Source organism: Panthera leo, chromosome D3, assembly GCF_018350215.1.
Source record: "Panthera leo isolate Ple1 chromosome D3, P.leo_Ple1_pat1.1, whole genome shotgun sequence".
Lineage (NCBI taxonomy): Eukaryota > Metazoa > Chordata > Mammalia > Carnivora > Felidae > Panthera > Panthera leo.
In genome coordinates this window covers 67,164,836-67,182,625 of record NC_056690.1, presented here as the reverse complement: position 1 = coordinate 67,182,625, position 17,790 = coordinate 67,164,836, and the positions used below count along the sequence as shown (strand labels likewise).

General features: G+C 41.6%; 1 protein-coding gene and 1 long non-coding RNA gene across 3 annotated transcripts in view; one reads left to right on the top strand and one right to left on the bottom strand.

The window, feature by feature from the left end:
- KATNAL2 (katanin catalytic subunit A1 like 2) overlaps positions 1 to 4,178 on the bottom strand; it is a 67,568-nt gene extending 63,390 nt beyond the window's left edge. The window contains exon 1 of one of the 2 annotated variants that reach the window (XM_042911235.1): positions 4,037 to 4,178. In XM_042911235.1, coding sequence (XP_042767169.1) covers positions 4,037 to 4,087 — 51 coding nt within the window. In that variant the 5' untranslated portion in view covers positions 4,088 to 4,178. The remainder of the gene's footprint in view (positions 1 to 4,036) is intronic. The other variant, XM_042911236.1, reaches the window with a different exon arrangement.
- LOC122204059 lies at positions 3,944 to 9,126 on the top strand. Its single transcript, XR_006195457.1, has 3 exons — positions 3,944 to 3,994; positions 8,603 to 8,660; positions 9,036 to 9,126. It is a non-coding gene; the product is annotated as an uncharacterized LOC122204059 (long non-coding RNA).
- Positions 9,127 to 17,790: the final 8,664 nt, after the last annotated feature.

The window sequence follows — 17,790 nt, the reverse complement described above, 5'->3', positions numbered from 1 at the left end:
AGGCAAACCATAAGAGACTCTTAAATACAGAGAACAAACTGAGGGTTGAGAGGGGTGGGGGAGAGGGAAAGTGGGTGATGGGCATTGAGGAGGGCACTTGTTGGGATGAGCACTGGGTGTTGTATGGAAGCCAATTTGACAATAAATTTATTTAAAAAATAAAAAATAAAAAAATTTGACATATGGAAAGCAAATAGATAAATGCCTGCTGACTTAAGAGAGCAAAGAGGGGCGCCTGGGTGACTCAGTCGGTTGAGCATCCGACTAGATTTTGCCTCAGACCATGATCTCACGGTTCATGAGATCAAGCCCCATGTTGGGCTCTGTGCTGACAGCATGGAGCCTGCTTGGGATTCTCCCTCTCCTCTCTCTCTCTGCCCTCCCCCGCCATCAAATAAACAAATAAACATTTTTTTTTTAATTTTTTTTTTTCAACGTTTTTTATTTATTTTTGGGACAGAGAGAGACAGAGCGTGAACGGGGGAGGGGCAGAGAGAGAGGGAGACACAGAATCGGAAACAGGCTCCAGGCTCCGAGCCGTCAGCCCAGAGCCCGACGCGGGGCTCGAACTCACGGACCGCGAGATCATGACCTGGCTGAAGTCGGACGCTTAACCGACTGCGCCACCCAGGCGCCCCAAACAAATAAACATTTTTAAAAAAGAGCAAAAAAAGACAAAAGCAAAGACAACCAAAATCAAAGAAAACCGACACCTGTAGGGAAAGTAGTGAACAAGAAGCACATAAGTATGACAGAGCCCTAGACAATTACAGGAACTCATGGCACTGGCTACTTCTGGAGTCACCAGGCACCTCTAAGGACAGAAGTAATGAGGAGCAGGCTGAACACAGTATAAGAGATTCCCTCCCTCACCCCAGTCAGGTGACAATCCCTCCCCTCCCCTGGCTAAAGATTGGACATTTATCCTGAGGAGAAACACAGCCGGATAAACTTTGGGAAGGAAAGAGTAATTAAGTATTCAATTACATATATTTTTTTAAAGTAGGCTTCATGCCCAGTGCAGAGCCCAAAGCAGGGCTTGAACTCACAACCCTGAGATCAAGGCCTGAGCCCAGAGCAAGAAGAGTTGGACACTTAGTTGACTGAGCCACCCCGGTGCTCCAGTACCCAATTATGTAATTAAGGAAGGAGTAATTAAGTATAAGTAATAAGTAATTAAGTGAGGAGAAACCCCCACCTTCCACATAGCTGCCTTTCCCTGCTTAACTCCTACAACAATGGCAATCATGCTTATTTTGCCCTCATTCCTGTAGGAAAGTGTAGAGGATTTCTTCTTGGAGAAATCGAAGACCTCAGAACAACATATATACGTATAAATATATATATATACACATATGTATACATACGTATATATATTTGAAACAACAATAAAAATCAGCCAGATAAAAAGCATGTATTTTGGAAGTCCTAATATAGTAGATGATGTAGATGATCAAAATTCCTTGTGGACACACAGTCCTTTTTATATCCAGTTCACCAGATCGCCGCACCCACCTCCACCTTATTCCTTCTGCAGACACAACTAATCACAACTCCTTGCACTTGCACCCCCTGCAAAATCGAGACACCAATGGGCATACCTAAATATGTCTCTCAGCACCACCTAGGGAATAAAACGAAAAAATAAAACTGGGTGTGCCTTCAGGTTACATGAATTCTGTTGGAGAGGCCTCGTTACAGGCAGGAAACAGATAGGAACAAGTTAATCACAATTAAATACTAACTTGTATGGTACAGAGTATATGGAGTTCAGAGACATGTCAGATCAAAGAGAACGTGCCACAGATCAAAGGAGCTGTGGGAGGCAAAGTGGAAAGTGGTGAGGAAGAGGCTGGATGTGGAAGTTGGGCCGCATCATTGCAGTACCCTGTAGGTTATGTCAAAGTTTGGGGGTTTTATCCCAAGGGTAATGAAAAGCCAATAAAAGGACCCCAGCCAGGGAGTGACACGATTTTAGGAAGATCACTGGATGAAGAATGGACTAGAGGGAAGCAAAAACCAATGGGAAGAATAGTTAGGAGGTTGTTGCAGTGGTTCAGGTAAAAAATCATGGTGGTTGGGTCAGGCTCTCAGCCGTGGAGAGAGGGATGATTAAAGACCTATTGTAGAAGTGGAACAAAAGGTTTGCTGCTGTCTTATGTAGAGGACAGAAGGGAGGGACTAGGAGGAAGGAGCTAAGGATACTTCGAGAATTCTGATTTGAGCAATTGGGTGGATGTTGGTTTCACATTCCCAAGTAGACCAAGGTACAGGTTTTAGAAGAGAAGGCAAAAAGTCAGATATTGAACAAATTAAGATGCAGACACATGACACAAGATTTGTCAAGTAATCTGTTGATTCATTGTCCTCTCTGTATTTCCATCTTCTAGGACGCTATGTGGGCTTGGGCCCAGCAAAGTAATCCAGTCTAGAGTCAGTTTGGGTAGTAGGGGGTTGTGGGCATATAGATGGCATTGGAAATCATGAAAATGTATGAGACTATTTAGGGCAACGGGTTTTATTTATGTTTAATGGTTATTTATTTTTGAGAGACCGAGAGACAGAGCACAAGCAGGGGAGGGGCAGAGAGAGAGACACAGAATCCCAGGCAGGCTCCAAAGCTCCGAGCTGTCACCACAGAGCCCTGTGAGAGGCTGGGACCTGAGCAGAAGTGGGAAGCTTAATCGGAGGGCAGTGGTTTTTAAACCTGGGTATGTGTTTATAAGGCACTTTTCAAGACCCTATCCCAAACTATTTCTGATTCAGTAAATCTTGGTGAGATCCAGGAATCCGCTTTATTAAAAGACAACACAAAAGGCTCTGATGTGGGTAGTTTGGGCTGGATTGAAATGGGCTTGAGCACAATCCAGACGTGAGGCAGTAGCAACACCAAGCGTCACCAATCTTTTCCAGAAGCTGGAATGGAATGGAGGTTGGTAGGTAGAGGCGAATGTGAGGCCAAACAGAGGGTTACATCATCTTTTGTATTGTTATTATTTTTAAAAAGTGGGACACACTAGGGCAGAGATTCATAACCTTGGCTACACACTGTAATCACCTGTTGGACTTAAAAAAAATGTCGATGCACAGAATCCATCCCAAATCAGTAAATCAGAATCTCTAGAGGTGGGGCCCAGGTATAAGTTTTTTTTTTTTTTTTTTTTAAGTTTATTTATTTTGAGAGAGAGCTAGCTGTGGGGAGCGGGGGGAGCAGAGACAGAGGAAGAGAGAGAGAATCCCAGGCGCTAAGAGTGCAGAGCCTTAAGCAGGGCTAGATCTCACCAACAGTGAGATCATGACGTGAGCTGAGATCAAGAGTCCCACGCTTAACCCACTGAGCCACGCAGGCACCCCCATCAGTATTTTTTTTAACTTAATTTTATTTATCCTCTGTCCCCACCAAAGCATTGTTTTCTCCCCAGTGCCTGGCATTATGTCCTCAATTCATGTGCGTTGTTGTGGAAAGTACTGCTGGCCTTTTACCAGATGATACAACAGAAACCACGTACGTATTGTAAAGTTCATGTAATCGTGTGAAAAGGATTATAGTCCATTTACTTTACTTTCAAATAAGGTAACTCAAGCCCGAGGGGGGAAATAAATACCTAAGATCCCTCGGCCTCGGTAAGTGGCCAATCAGGACCAGAACCCAGTGTCCCAGCTCGCAGGTCAGAGCTGTCCTGCTTTTCAACACTCTTCATTTTGACCACTCCCCCAAACCCGCTCACCCATCAAGGCAGCCTGTTTAATAAATACCAAACCGTCTTCTCAATCACAAACTGCGGCCCCTTTCATCAAACCCGTAGTCACTCCCAAACCCGCCCCTGTCCCGGATCCATCCTATCCCCATCACCACCTCAAGCCCAGCCCCGGGAGTTGACCAGTGGGGCCTACCGTCCCTCACTGCGCTTGCGCCACTCGGCTGGGGACTCTGTCGCCATAGCAACCAGAGACACGCGAATCGGCCTGAAGCAACAGGGGAGAGGAGTTCCTGGTACGGTTCCTTTTTTTTCTTTTTTGTATATGCTTTCCTTACCGCTTCCCGTGCCTGGTGCGTGAATTTGAGGGTCTGGTAAGAAAGCTCCATCGGCTACTGTATTAGGGCCGGAAAGGAGAAAAGGGCCAGTCACTGGGCTGACCAGTACTTCCAAGGAAAGCTGCTTGGGGGAACCTGACGCTTAACCAGCCCGCCCCTTTCAGGATTGGCCGGAGCCTAGACAGGTCAGCCAATCACTGGGCACCATTGGATTCTTTCTCATGCCAATCAATGCTAAAATAAGCCCGTTTAAGCCAGAGCGTTTGCACTGCACTGACCAATCAAGAAATGGAGAGGGGATGATTGACAGGACTTGGGGCGGGGCTTGAAATTGTTTCAGCTGGTTTAATTCTGTCTCTAAAATGCAAGTTACCAGGTTTGTGTACGAGAGTACTTGTCCTTGATTTCGGCAATTGTTGAGTTCTTTGTGACCCAATGTTTGCGTTCCCAAGACTACACTTTAACATCCATCTTTTCCAGGCCTCCTTCTCCCTCCCTTTTAAGGTAAAGGTTTGGAAGGAGCTTCCTGCTTTACTTTGAGATGCCTCCAAGTGGTCCTTTTAGACTGGAAGAATCTGCTGTGGACTTTGGCTGTCAGAGGCTTTCTGGGATGCAGAGTGTGCATCAACCTTTCCTTCCTCCCCCAACTCCCTCCACACCAGACCTAAGCTCACTCCAAGTGGACAAACATGGACTTGACATTTTCCTCTGCTTCATTTTCTTCTTTGTGTTAGCTACTTTGTGTCTTCGATATCTTTCCCTTCTGGCTCCCTTCCTGTTAATCCTATTCTAAACCATCCCTTCTTCATTATCTTTGGGTTTCTTCTTCCATCCTCTGCCCATAGGATACAAAAATATTCAGATTTCCTCAATCTAAAACACACACACACACACACACACACACACACACACACACACACCTTCTAATCTTATGATTGTTGAGTTGAATCACCTCTCTCCCATCTACTTCATGCTTTTTTAATGTTTATTTATTTTTGGGACAGAGAGAGACAGAGAATGAGCTGAGGAGGGGGAGAGAGAGAGGGAGACACAGTATCCAAAGCAGGCTCCAGGCTCTGAGCTGACGTGGGGCTCGAACTCATGAGCTGGGACATCATGACCTGAGCCCAAGTCAGTCGCTCAGCCGACTGAGCCACCCAGGCGCCCCCACTTCAAGCTTTTTGAAAGGACTGGCTACCCTCTTCACTTTGTTACCTCCCATTCATTTCTCAACACATTCTGCCTCTACCCCTTTGAAGTTGTCCTTACTAGAGTCTTCAATAACTTCCTAATTAGGAAAGCCGATTATAGATTATTTTACACTCTATCTTATTTAAATTTAGCACCATTTGAAACTGTTGACCACTCTCCTTAGAAACACTAGCTATAATTTACTAAACATCTGTAGTACCAGACAATGCACTATGTGATTTACGTGGCTATCTAATTTAATCCTAACACCCCATGGAAAAGTTATTGCTACTCCCGATTTACAGTTGTGGAAATGGGCTCAAAGAGCCAAATTAGCCAATTCTAAGTTATCCAACAAGATAACGTTAGGATGCAAAACTAGGTCTCCTGACTAAAGCACTGTGCCTTTCCACTACACCATGCTGCCTCCCTCCCTGTCCAGGCTCACTTGTCATTCCCACCCCCACCCAGGCATACCCCACCCCACCGTCCAGCATACATGATTTATAAAGTACTGAACGGTTTCTTTTACTTGGAGGATCACTCCCACCTCATTTGTCTTTTCAATAAAGACAATAAAACCCTATATTGCCTCCTAAGACTCAGCTCAGAAGTCACCTTCTAGGACAATTCAGTGGAGCTTTTTCTATCACTACAGTTACCCCAAGCAGAGTTTAGGCAGAGAAAAAATTGTTCCTGATTTCTTTACATACCTTTCATGCTGCTCTTATTACATTGTTTTGATGTGATTTTCATAAAATTAAAAACGTAACTCTTTAATATGAATGGACACATGTCAAAGATTCCCCTTAAGTCCTTGAGGGAGCCAGTTAAATGGTAGAGGTGGTTTAAAGAGCATTTTGAGGTACCAGGTATTTGCAGGCACTTAAAGAAAACAAAGTTAGCATAAGATTGCTAGGTGAGATACAAAACTGGTTAATGTTCTACAGGGCAATACAACCACAGCCTTTGGAATTTTTTCTAAGAGACACAGATACATTCCTCTAGTTTTGGCCATTGACATTTAAATTTTAATTAAAATTAAATAAGGTTATCAATTCAATCCCTCAGCCACACTAGCCACATTTCCAGTGATTAGTTGTCACATGCAGCTAGAGGCTAATATATTGGGCAGCACGCGGATAGAACATTTCCATCATCACAGAAAGTCCTACTGGAGAGAGGTTGAACCTCTTAAACATTGTTCTAGTGTGACATTGAAAGGTCATAATACTCTGTTTTGCCTTATTTCCAAATTTAACATAATTTTTTCTAAAGAATCTCCTTCACATGACTACTGGCTTTCAAATGTTTCTAACCAAGACTCACATTAAGAAATTCATTTTGATCAACTAATATTTGACAAGTGAGCTGAGTATGCTCTAGGGGGGAAGGATAGTCTCTTCAATAAAAGGTGTTGGGAAAATTAGATAGTCACATGCACAAGAATGAGACTGGACCCCTATCTTACAGCACTTACAAAAATTAACTTGAAATGGATTAAAAACTTAAACATAAGACCTGAGACAATAAAACTCCTAGAAGAAAATGTAAGAAAAAGCTCCTTAATATCCATCTTGACAATGATTTTTTTTGGATACGACACTAAAGCACAAGCAACAAAAACAAAAATCAACAAGTGGGACTACATCAAACTAAAAAGCTGCTTCACAACAAAAGAAACTATCAACAAAATGAAAAGACAACCTATGGAACAAAAGAAAATATTTGCAAACCATCTTTCTGATAAGGGGTCTGTCTCCAAAATATACAAGAAACTTACACAACTCACCAGCAAAAGAAACCCAAACAATCCGATTTAAACAATGGGAGAGCTACAAAGGAACAACAAGTACATGAAAACATGTTCAACATCTCTAATCATCAGGGAAATGCAAATCGTAAGCACAATGAGATATCACCTTACACCTGATTGTAAGAATGACTATTATTGAAAAGCCAGGAGATAACAAATGCTGGCAAGGATATGAAGAGGGAACACTTGTGCCCTGCTGGTAGCAGTATAAAATGGCACAGCCACTATGGAAAACAGCCTGGAGACTCCTTTAAAAGTTAAAAACAGAACTACCATTTGATCTTGCAATTGCACTTCTGGATACATATCCAAAAGAAATGCAATCACCCTCTTGAAGAGATATCTGTACCCTCAAGTTCATTGCAGCATTATTTACAATAGCCAAGACATAGAAACAACCTGGGAATCTAGATGACTAGAGAAATACATCTCTAAAGTGCTGAAAGAAAAAAAAAAATACCATGAACTTAGAATTCTATATGCAGTGAAAATACTCTTCAGAAATTTAAGGTGACATTGAAAAGATGACCGCCAAGAGCTGAGAGGTCAGAAGGGAGGCTATGGAAGTAGTGTAGATGGAGAATAATGGGGCAGGGACCGTAAGGACTGAGAGGGGAGATTCTCAGATGAAGTCTTTGGACATCACATGACCACAGAGTTATGCCCAGAGTGGTGTCCCAGATCATCCAAACTCTTCATCTTGACATGTATGTCCCTCCCCAGTCTCATCTCACCATGTCTTAAAATTAGTTTTCATTAAAGCCACCACTTTAGGGGAGCCTGGGTGGCTCAGCCAGTTAAGTGTCGACTCTTGGTTTCAGCTCAGGTAACAGTCTCATGGTTTGTGAGATCGAGCCCCGCATCAGGCTCTACGCTGACAGAGTGGAGCCTGCTTGGGCTTTTCTCTCTCTCCTCTCTCTCTCTCTCTCTGCCTTTCTCTCTCAAAAAATAAATAAACATCTTTAAAAAAAAAACCCACCACTTAAAAAGAAAAAGCAAACACCTAAGTTTTCCCTTTGAGTAAGGAACTCAGGGGCGCCTTGGCTGGCTCAGCTGGTAGAACATGCAACTCTTGATCTTAGGGATGTGAATTCAAGCCCCACGTTGGGCATAGAATTTACTTAAAAGAAAAAAAAGGAAAGAACTCAACTTTTCTCACTGAAGTTCTCTGCTAGCTAGATCTGTTGCACTAGGGTGGCATTTCTCAAACTTGCCCCTATTGACATTTGGGGAAAGATCATTGTTGTGGGGGACTGACCTGTGCAGACTAGGATGCTTAGTAGCACCCCTGGCCTCTCTCCACTAGTCACCAGTAGCGTTTCCCAAAATTGTGACAACCAAAAATGTCTCCACGCCTTTCCAAATGCCAAATGTCCCCTGGGAAGTTAACTCATCCCTAGATTAGAACCTAGGATGTACACATAGGCATGCACACCTTCCCTCCCCAACCCAGCTAAATTAAAAGAAAAAAATAAGAGCAAAATTCTGTTCCACAGATCATTTTTTTCCTTTTTTAAAAAGTTTTATTTCCGCATAGTTAACATAGAGTGTTCTGTTAGTTTCAGGCGTACAATGTAGTGACTCAACAGTCCTACACGTTACTCAGTGCTCATCAAGGTAAGTGTACCCTGAATCCCCTCCAGCTATTTCCCCCATCCCCTCTGTTCAACAGGTCATTTTATCTTCACTTCTGGAAGATGTTTCCATGTCCCATCCCATGCCCTCCTCCTCTTGGGGCCACATGAACCTCTTCCACCGCTGACCCTTGGGCCTGGTTTTCTTTTCCATTCTCTTTAACATGGGCACACTTTTGGGAGTGTCAGGCAAGATCAGAACAATCTTGCTATCCCGGGTGTATGCCTCCAGCTGTGCCATTTGTCATCTCCATAGGGGACTGTGATATTGGACATCTGGCAGTGCCCATTGTCCTCTGCCTCTGAGTTTCCCACAATACACCTCAGCGGTGTTTGTCTCTCATGTTGTGGCCTTCAGCATCATGTAGGACTTTGACCGACACACCGTTAGACAACTCAATGGGAAGTGAGTGTGGCCCAGCGTACTCTTCCTTTCTGGTGCAACGGTAACTCCAGGGACTGTGACGGTGTGAGGTGAGCGAATGGTCGGTTCCAGGCTCTCAGAACCAAGTTTTTTAAGGTGTCAATTAGCTTCCTAACCTGTTAATACCTACAGAGAAAAAGAAAAATTCTCCTTTTTCTTAGAAAAACTTATTTTCGGGGCGGGTGGGTGGCTTAGTAGGTGAAGCATCGGACTTCAGCTCAGGTCACGATCTCACGGTTTGTGAGTTCAAGCCCCACAATGGGCTCTCTGCTGTCAGTGTGGAGCCAGTTTCAGATCCTCTATCCCCTCTCTCTTTCTCTTTTAAAAATAAAATATTGGGGGAAACAAGAAAAACTTATTTTCCCTCCTTTTATACATCACATTAATATTTCTTATGCTTGTGTTTTAAACAGTTTAAATACTGGGGTGCCTGGGTGGCTCAGTCGGTTAAGCGTCTGATCTCGGCTCAGGTCATGATCTCACAGTCCATGGGTTTGAGCCCCGGGTCGGGCTCTGTGCTGACAGCTCAGAGCCTGGAGCCTGCTTCGGTCTATGTCTCCCTCTCTCTCTGCCCGCACCCCCTGCTCATGCTCTGTCTCTCTGTCTCAAAAATAAATAAAACATTAAAAAAAATTTTTTTAACTGTTTAAATACTTACCAAAGTAACAAAATTGTGTCTGATGCACACATTGTGTCATTTGATGTATATGAGACAGAGCTCAAGCTTTACCACTTGTTTCACAGGGCATGTTATTTTCTAAAGTATTCAAAACATGGGGCGCCTGGGTGGCTCAGTCGGTTAAGCTTCCGCCTTTGGCTCAGGTCATGATCTGATGGATCATGAGTTCGAGCCCCTCGTAGGGCTCTGTGCTGACAGCTCAAAGTCTGGAGCCTGCTTTGGATTCTGTGTCTCCCTCTCTCTCTGCCCCCCGCTCTCAAAAATAAGTAAACATTAAAAAAATAAAGTATTCAAAACACAGTTCAACTTCAGTTGGAGAAAACAAGTTATTCCTCTCTCTCACACAGCAAGGATGTTATATAAAGTGAATTCTGAATGTTTTTCAACCATAAACTTTGATTTATTGTTTACTCTCTTCAAATCATACCTTAATCCATCGATCCCTACCGATTTCTCTCCCCTAGCCTCTCCCCCAAATGAATACTTGGATTTCTGTACTCACAACTTCACTTGTGTCAAACCGCCCTCCACGGGACTTCTCTAGACGTGCAAGGATGAGGGGGAGTTTTCAAGAATGACCAGAAATATACCTGCCTAACTGCAAACGCTGTGACAGTCAACTATAAGTCACCTCTGAATATATGTCGTTAAAACTCCACATTTTACGTTGCTAAAAAAATCCTGCCATTCTTTCAAAACTGTCAACTCCGTCAATGGGAAAACGTTTTAATCATACAGACATTCCGTGTTGATAGAAATCTCCCTCTGCCAAAGATTGTTGAAATGCAAGAATAAAACTTTTCCTGGATCTTATCCAAAAACAGAATGAAATCTGGGTTTTGCCCCATCACGGAGATCAGGCTCATTTTCTGATTTACCCCCAATAGTATTAAAATGTTTGCTCTGTTTTCCTAACTTCATCTCTACAACAGCCCCTCCCTCTGCCCTTCCTGCAGCCACAGGTAGCCGCTCAGCGCTCCTCTCCAGAGTCGGAGTCCAGAATGGCAACCTTTACTGCTCTGTGATACTGGGAACAGTATTGGACCTGCCCAAGTGCTGTCTCCTCATCTGTAAGAGGGGAATAGTAATACCCTCTCATAGTATTGTAAGAATTAAATGAGACCATGCCTGGGAAAGTCTGTCTTAGTCAAGTTTCTTTGATCAAGAGGTTGTTTACTTTTCTGCTTTTAGGATGAGTAATCAACAAAACAAAGAGGCTTACCCACATTCATTTTAAAAATGAAGGGACTGGATTTCATGGGAAGGATAGAGGGGTAACTATGTCTTTAAGCCAAGAAAATATTGACCAACAAGTCCAGAAAGGGCAGATACCAGTGCAGCTTCAGGGACCTCAACAGCTGTCCCCATCATTCAAAACTGTCCTGCCATTAACATGACTCATCTTCAAACTTCTTTAGCCTGTGCGTCTCTCAGCACAAATTTTCAAGAAAAAGAATCTGATTGCTTCCTCCTGGCTAACAGATGAGCTTTTCTCACCCAGCGTTTGATCCAGATCCAATTAGCTGTGACTAGGGAGGAAGATTTCATGTCACAGATAGGTTCTCAGGGCCTATGAGAAGGGAGGGAGGCCGATGCGCACCCCAAAAGTATGTGGTCGTCGTGTCTGGAAATGCCCGGTACATAATGCATGCTTACTGAGCCTTAGCTATTGTTATTGTTGACAGAGTACCCTGTAATTTTTCCCTTTTATGTGTTTGATTATATCTTTAAAAAAATTTTTTTTAACGTTTCTTTATTTTTGAGAGACAGAGCATGAGTGAGGGAGGGGCAAAGAGAGAAGGAGACAGAATCTGAAGCAGGCTCCAGGCTCTGAGCTGTCAGCACAGAGCCTGACGTGGGGCTTGAACCCACGAACCGTGAGATCATGTCCTGAGCCGAAGTCGGATGCTTAACCAACTGAGCCACCCAGGCACCCTAGATTACACCTTTAAACAAAACAAAACAAAACACTAAAGTATCATTCCTCTCCTTTTTGAATGAAAAAGAAATCTCTCATTTATTTGTTCATCCAAAAAACATGTCATACTTAACGAGTCAAAAATATTCTCAGCACCAAGGATATGGCAGAGAGCAAGGTCCCCACTTTCGTGGAACTTATATTCTAGTGGAAGCTGGGGACTCTGGGAATAACTATATCCATAAACCATGAATTAATATAATTTGAGGTAGTGAGAAGGTCCAAAAGAAAAATAAAACCGTTTGAGGGGATAAATAATGATAGTGGAGGAAGAATAAGATCTTAAGAGCTAAATGTCGGAGATAAAGCAAGGGCCTGTGGACTGCGGTATGGAGTTGAATTTTTATTTTTAGAGTGATTAAACCCACTGAAAGGTTTTGCATAGGGAGATGGTACATCAGATATATATTTATAAAATATCATTCTGGCTAGCATGTGGAGAATAATCGTGGAACAAGACAGAAAGCAAGGAAATGAGACGGGAGGCTACTGTGGTCATTCGGGAACAGGGAATTATTAAAGAATGATCAGATTTAGGATCTGTTTTGTTTTGGTATGAAATGTTTCAAGCACACAAAAATAGACAAAAGTAGATTGGTATATTCACCTTCCGGTCTGTCATATCTTAACACTGTGCCTTATTTGCTTCAGGTCCTTTTTTTTTTTTTTTTTAATTTTTATTTACTTATTTTTGAGTGGGTAGAGGGGCAGAGAGAAAGGGAGAGAGAGAATCCCAAGTAGGCTCTGAGCTGTTAGCACAGAGCCCAAGGTGGGGCTCGATCTCTCAAACTATGAGATCATGACCTGAACTGAAATCAGGAGTCGGACACTTAACCAACTGAGCAACCAAGCTCTCATGCCTTTTTTTTTTTTTTTAACAAAAAACTTTATAAATACAGTACAATCTCCCAGAATGCCCCCACAGGTCCTATTCCTTTCTCAGAGGCCCCAACTGTTCTGGTTTTGGTATTCATCATTCACATGTTTGTTTCTGAACTTCTATCGCATATGTGTATATCCATAAATATATACCATTGTTTCAAATTTGGGAAAACTTGTAGAAAGGATATATAACTTTTCCCACCTTGATTTTTTCATTTCATAGTTTTTGAAATTTGTCCATTTATTGTATGTAACTCTGGCTTATTCATTTTTCTTCTTATACTATACACATAGCATTCTTTTTTAGGAATATAGCACAATGTATATATCCACTCTCTTCTTGATGGAGATAAGTTGTTTTCAGGATTTCATTATTACAAACAGTGTTTATTACAACGCACTTGTACATGGGGTGCCTGGGTGGCTCAGTCAGTTAAGTGTTCGACTTTGGCTCAGGTCATGATCTTGCAGTTTATGAATTCGAGCCCCTCATCGGGCTCTGTGCTGACAGCTCAGAGCCTGAGCCTGAGCCTGAGCCTGCTTCGGATTCTGTCTCCCTCCATCTCTGCCCCTCCTCCATTCATGCTCTGTCTCTCTCTCTCAAAAATAAAAATACACATTAAGAAAAAGAAAGAAACACTCTTGTACATATCTCCTACTGTGCCTGTGCGGGTGTAAGAGATTCTCTAGGTGGGTGCTTCCTAGCCTTTTTCAGGTCACAGCACACAAAGAAAATGATAAAACTTCTGTGGCATGTTGATAAATTGGAAGGGATTTAGAACACCTATATGGGCCTTGGTAAAAAACAAACAAACAAAAAACAAGCTATTACTTTTTTCTTATAATTATGAGAAGAAATGGAATAGTAAAGTGCTATGGAAACTGTGAAATATTAAACTTATATAAAACTTAAAAAAAATTTTCAAAAGTTTTAATGAAAAGCTTGAGAGAACTTCCATAAGCAGATTTAGTGCTTGAAATGTCTATACTTCCTGATCAAGACATTTTAACAACAATGTCTTCAAATTCTTACAGATACAACTGAAAATAAATTTTACACTTTTACCATTATTTAAAGGTTGAAATTGTTAGCAAACTGGTGCAGCCACTGTAGAGCACAGAATGGAGTTAGCTTGAAAAATTAAAAATAGACCTGTGATCCAGTAATCACGTTACTGGGTATATACCTAAAGAGCACAAAAACACTAATTTGAAGGGATATGCGCAGTCCTATGTTTATTGCAGCTTTATTTACAATAGCCAAATTATGGAAGCAACCTGTGTCCATCAGTCCATGAATAACAGGTAAAGATGATGTGGTATAGGCCACCTGGGTGGCCTGGGTTGAACATCCCACTCTTGATTTTGGCTCAGGTTGTGATCTTGAGGTTCATGGGATCCAGCATGGAGCCTGTTTCGGGTTCTCTGTCTTCCTGTCTCTCTGCCCCTCCCCCACTTGTGCGCGCTCTCTCTCTCTCTCTCTCTCTGTCAAAATAAATGAATATTAAAAAAAAAAGACAATGTGATGTACACACACACACACACACACACACACAGGAATATTACTCAGCCATTAAAAAATGATATCCTGCCATTTGCAAAACAATGGACGGAGCTAGAAAGTATAATGCTAAGTGAAATAAGTCAGAGAAAGACAAATACCATCTGTGGAATTTAAGAAACAAAACAAATGAGCAAAGGGGGAAAAAAAGAGGCAAACCAAGAAACAGACTCTTAACTATAGAGAAGAAACTGATGGTTACCAGAAGAGAGGTGGCCATGAAGGGGTGAAATAGATGATGGGGATTAAAGAGTACGCTTGCTGGGCACCTGGGTGGCTCAGTCAGTTATGCATCTGACTTTGGCTCAGGTCATGCTCTCACTGTTTGTAAGTTTAAGCCCCGCGTGGGGCTCTGGGCTGACAGCTTGCTCAGAGCCTGCAGCCTACTTCAGATTTCTGTGTAAACATCTCTCTTTCTGCCCCATACCCCCCACTTGTGAGCACTTTCTCTCTCTCTCTCCATCCCTCCCTCTTTCTCTCAAAAATAAATATTTACAAAAAATAAAGAGTACACTTGTGATGAGCACTGAGTAATGTATAGAGCCCCGCTTCTCTCTCTCTCTCTCTCTCTCTCTCTTTCTGTGCCTCATGGGATTCTCTCTCTCTCTCTCTGCCCCTCGCTCACTTGTGCCCTGTCTCTCAAAAAAAAAAAAAAAAAGTCTAATACCCCCCAGGGTGCCTGGATGGCTCAGTGGGTTAAGCATCTGACTCTTGATTTCAGCTCAGGTCATGATCTCATGGATTCGTGAGTTCAAGCCCCACATCAGGCTCTGCGCTCACAGTGTGCAGCCTGCTTGGGATTCTCTCTCTCTCCCTCTCTCTCTCTGCCCTCCCTCACCTGCACACACCCACACTCTCTCTCTCACAATAAATTAATAAACATTAAAAAAATCTAATGCCCCCCAAAATAAAATAACAAAAATAAAAGTCTAATAGCCATTTTATTTTCTATCATTGGAAAATACAATTTTGAATGATAAACATTTTATCATTACAATATGATTTATCATTTTATGAACAACAAAATAGGCTTTACATTCTAGCTGTGCTTATAGTATAGAAAATTCACATATACCCAGTTCCCTTATTATTAACACCTCATATTAATGTGGTATATATGTCACAATTAATAAACAAATATTAGTACATTATTATTAACTAAAATTCATACTTTATACAGATTACCTTAGTTCTTGCCTAATGTCCTTCTATAGCAGGATCTCAGCCACATTATATTTAGTTGTTATATCACCTTAGGTTCATCTTGGCTGTGATTGTTTCTGACTTTCCTTGTTTTTTGATGACCTTGAAACTTTTAAGGAGTATTGATCAGGTACTTTGGAGAATATCTCATAAGTGAGATTTGTCTGATGTTTTTCTTTTTTTTTTTTTTTTTTTTAATTTTTAACGTTTACTCATTTTTGAGAGACAGAGAGTGACAGAGTGTGAGCAGGGGAGGGGCAGAGAGGGAGATACAGAATCCAAAGCAGGCTCCAGTCTCTGAGGTGTCAGCACAGAGCCCGAGGTGGGGCTCAAACCCATGAACCGTGAGATCATGACCTGAGCCGAAGTTGGACGCTTAACCGACTGAGCCACCCAGGAGCCCCTGATGTTTTTCTCTTAATTAAACTGGGGTTATAGGTTTTTGAGAGGAAGACCACAGAGGTAAATTGCCATTCTCATGATATCATATCAAGGGTGCATACTATGATCATAACTTACCATATCTCATCAGAACTGGGGAGATGATAAAAAACTGTCTCATGACAGTCTCTGTGATACAGAAGCAACTGAGAAACAGACTTGTAGCAGCTCCTCACAAATCTCCATGTTGGTTTTTAGTCATTTGATCCTGTTTTCTGGCATGTCTGGTAATTTCTGAGCACATGTCAAGCATTGTGTATAAATTCTATATTAGTTTTCCCCTTCATTAGTTTCTTCTTATGTTTAGTATGTCTTTCTTCTTACTTTCCTTGGATATTTTACTGTTCTCTTATTTAAAGTTGTTCAGGTCAACTGATCACCAGCTTTTTTTTCCCTAACTGTAAATTTAAGGTTAAATTTCTCTATAACTGTAGTTATAGGTACAACTCAGGGACCTTTTTTTTTTTTTTTTAATTTACATAGTGCTATAATGATTTCAGGAGTAGATTCCAGTGATTCATCCTCCATGTATAACACCCAGTGCTCATCCCACCAAGTGTCTTCCTTAATGCCCCTTACCCATTTAGCCCCTCCCCCCTCCCACGACCCAAGCAACCCTGTTTGTTCTCTGTATTTAAGAGTCTCTTATGTTTTGTCCCCCTCTCTGTTTTTATATTCTTTTTGCTTCCCTTCCCTTATGTTCATCTGTTTTGTATCTTAAATTCCACATATGAGTGAAGTCATATGATATTTGTCTTTCTCTGACTGACTTATTTCGCATAGCATAATACCATCTAGTTCCATCCATGTTGTTGCAAATGGCAAGATTTCATTCTTTTTGATTGCCGAGAATACTCCATTGTGTATATATACCACATCTTCTTTATGCATTCATCTATTGATGGACATTTGGGCTCTTTCCATACTTTGGCTGTTGTCAATAGCACTGCTATAAACATTGGGGAACATGTGCCCCTTTGAAATGGCACACCTGTATCCCTTAGATAAATACCTAGTAGTGCAGTTGCTGGGTCGTAGGGTAGTTCTATTTTTAACTTTCTAAGGAGCCTCCATACTGTTTTCCAGAGTGGCTGCACCAGTTTGCATTCCCACCAGCAGTGCGAAAGGGTTCCTCTTTCTCTGCATCCTTGCCAACATCTGTTGCCTGAGTTGTTAATTTTAGCCATTCTGACTGGTGTGAGGTGGTATCTCATTGTGGTTTTGATTTGTATTTCCCTGATGATGAGTGATGTTGAGCATTTTTTCATGTGTCTGTTTGCTATCTGGATGTCTTCTTTGGAAAGTGTCTATTCATGTCTTTTGCCCATTTCTTCAATGAATTTTTTTTGGGGGGTTGTTGAGTTTGATAAGTTCTTTATAGATTTTAGAGACTAACCCTTTATCTGATAGGTCATTTGCAAATATTCTCTCCCATTCCATTGCTTGCTTTTTAGTTTTGGTGGTCGGAGATTTTGATATGTAGTATTTTCATTACCATTCAGGTAAATAGTTTAAAATTTTTCATAGTGATATTTCCTTTGACTCATAGGCTATTTAGAAGGGTATTTCTTCATTTCCAAAAATGTGGCGATTTTCTAGTTATCTCTTACTGAGTTTTAGCTTAATTGTGCATAGATCATAATCTGTATGATTCCAATCCTTTTAAATTTAGTGAAAATCAACAACAAAAAAACCCAAACAACCTGATTTTAAAAATTGGTAAAGGTTTTGAGTAGACATTTCTTCAAAGAAGATATACATGTGGCCCATAAGCACATGAAAAAGTACTTACATTAGTAATCATTAGGGAAATGCAAATCAAAACCATAAGATATCAGTTTGCTCCTATTAAGATGGCTACATTAAAAAAAAAAAAAAACAGAAAATAACAAGTGTTGATGTCGATGTGGAACATTTGAACCCTTGTGCACTGCTGGTGAAAATG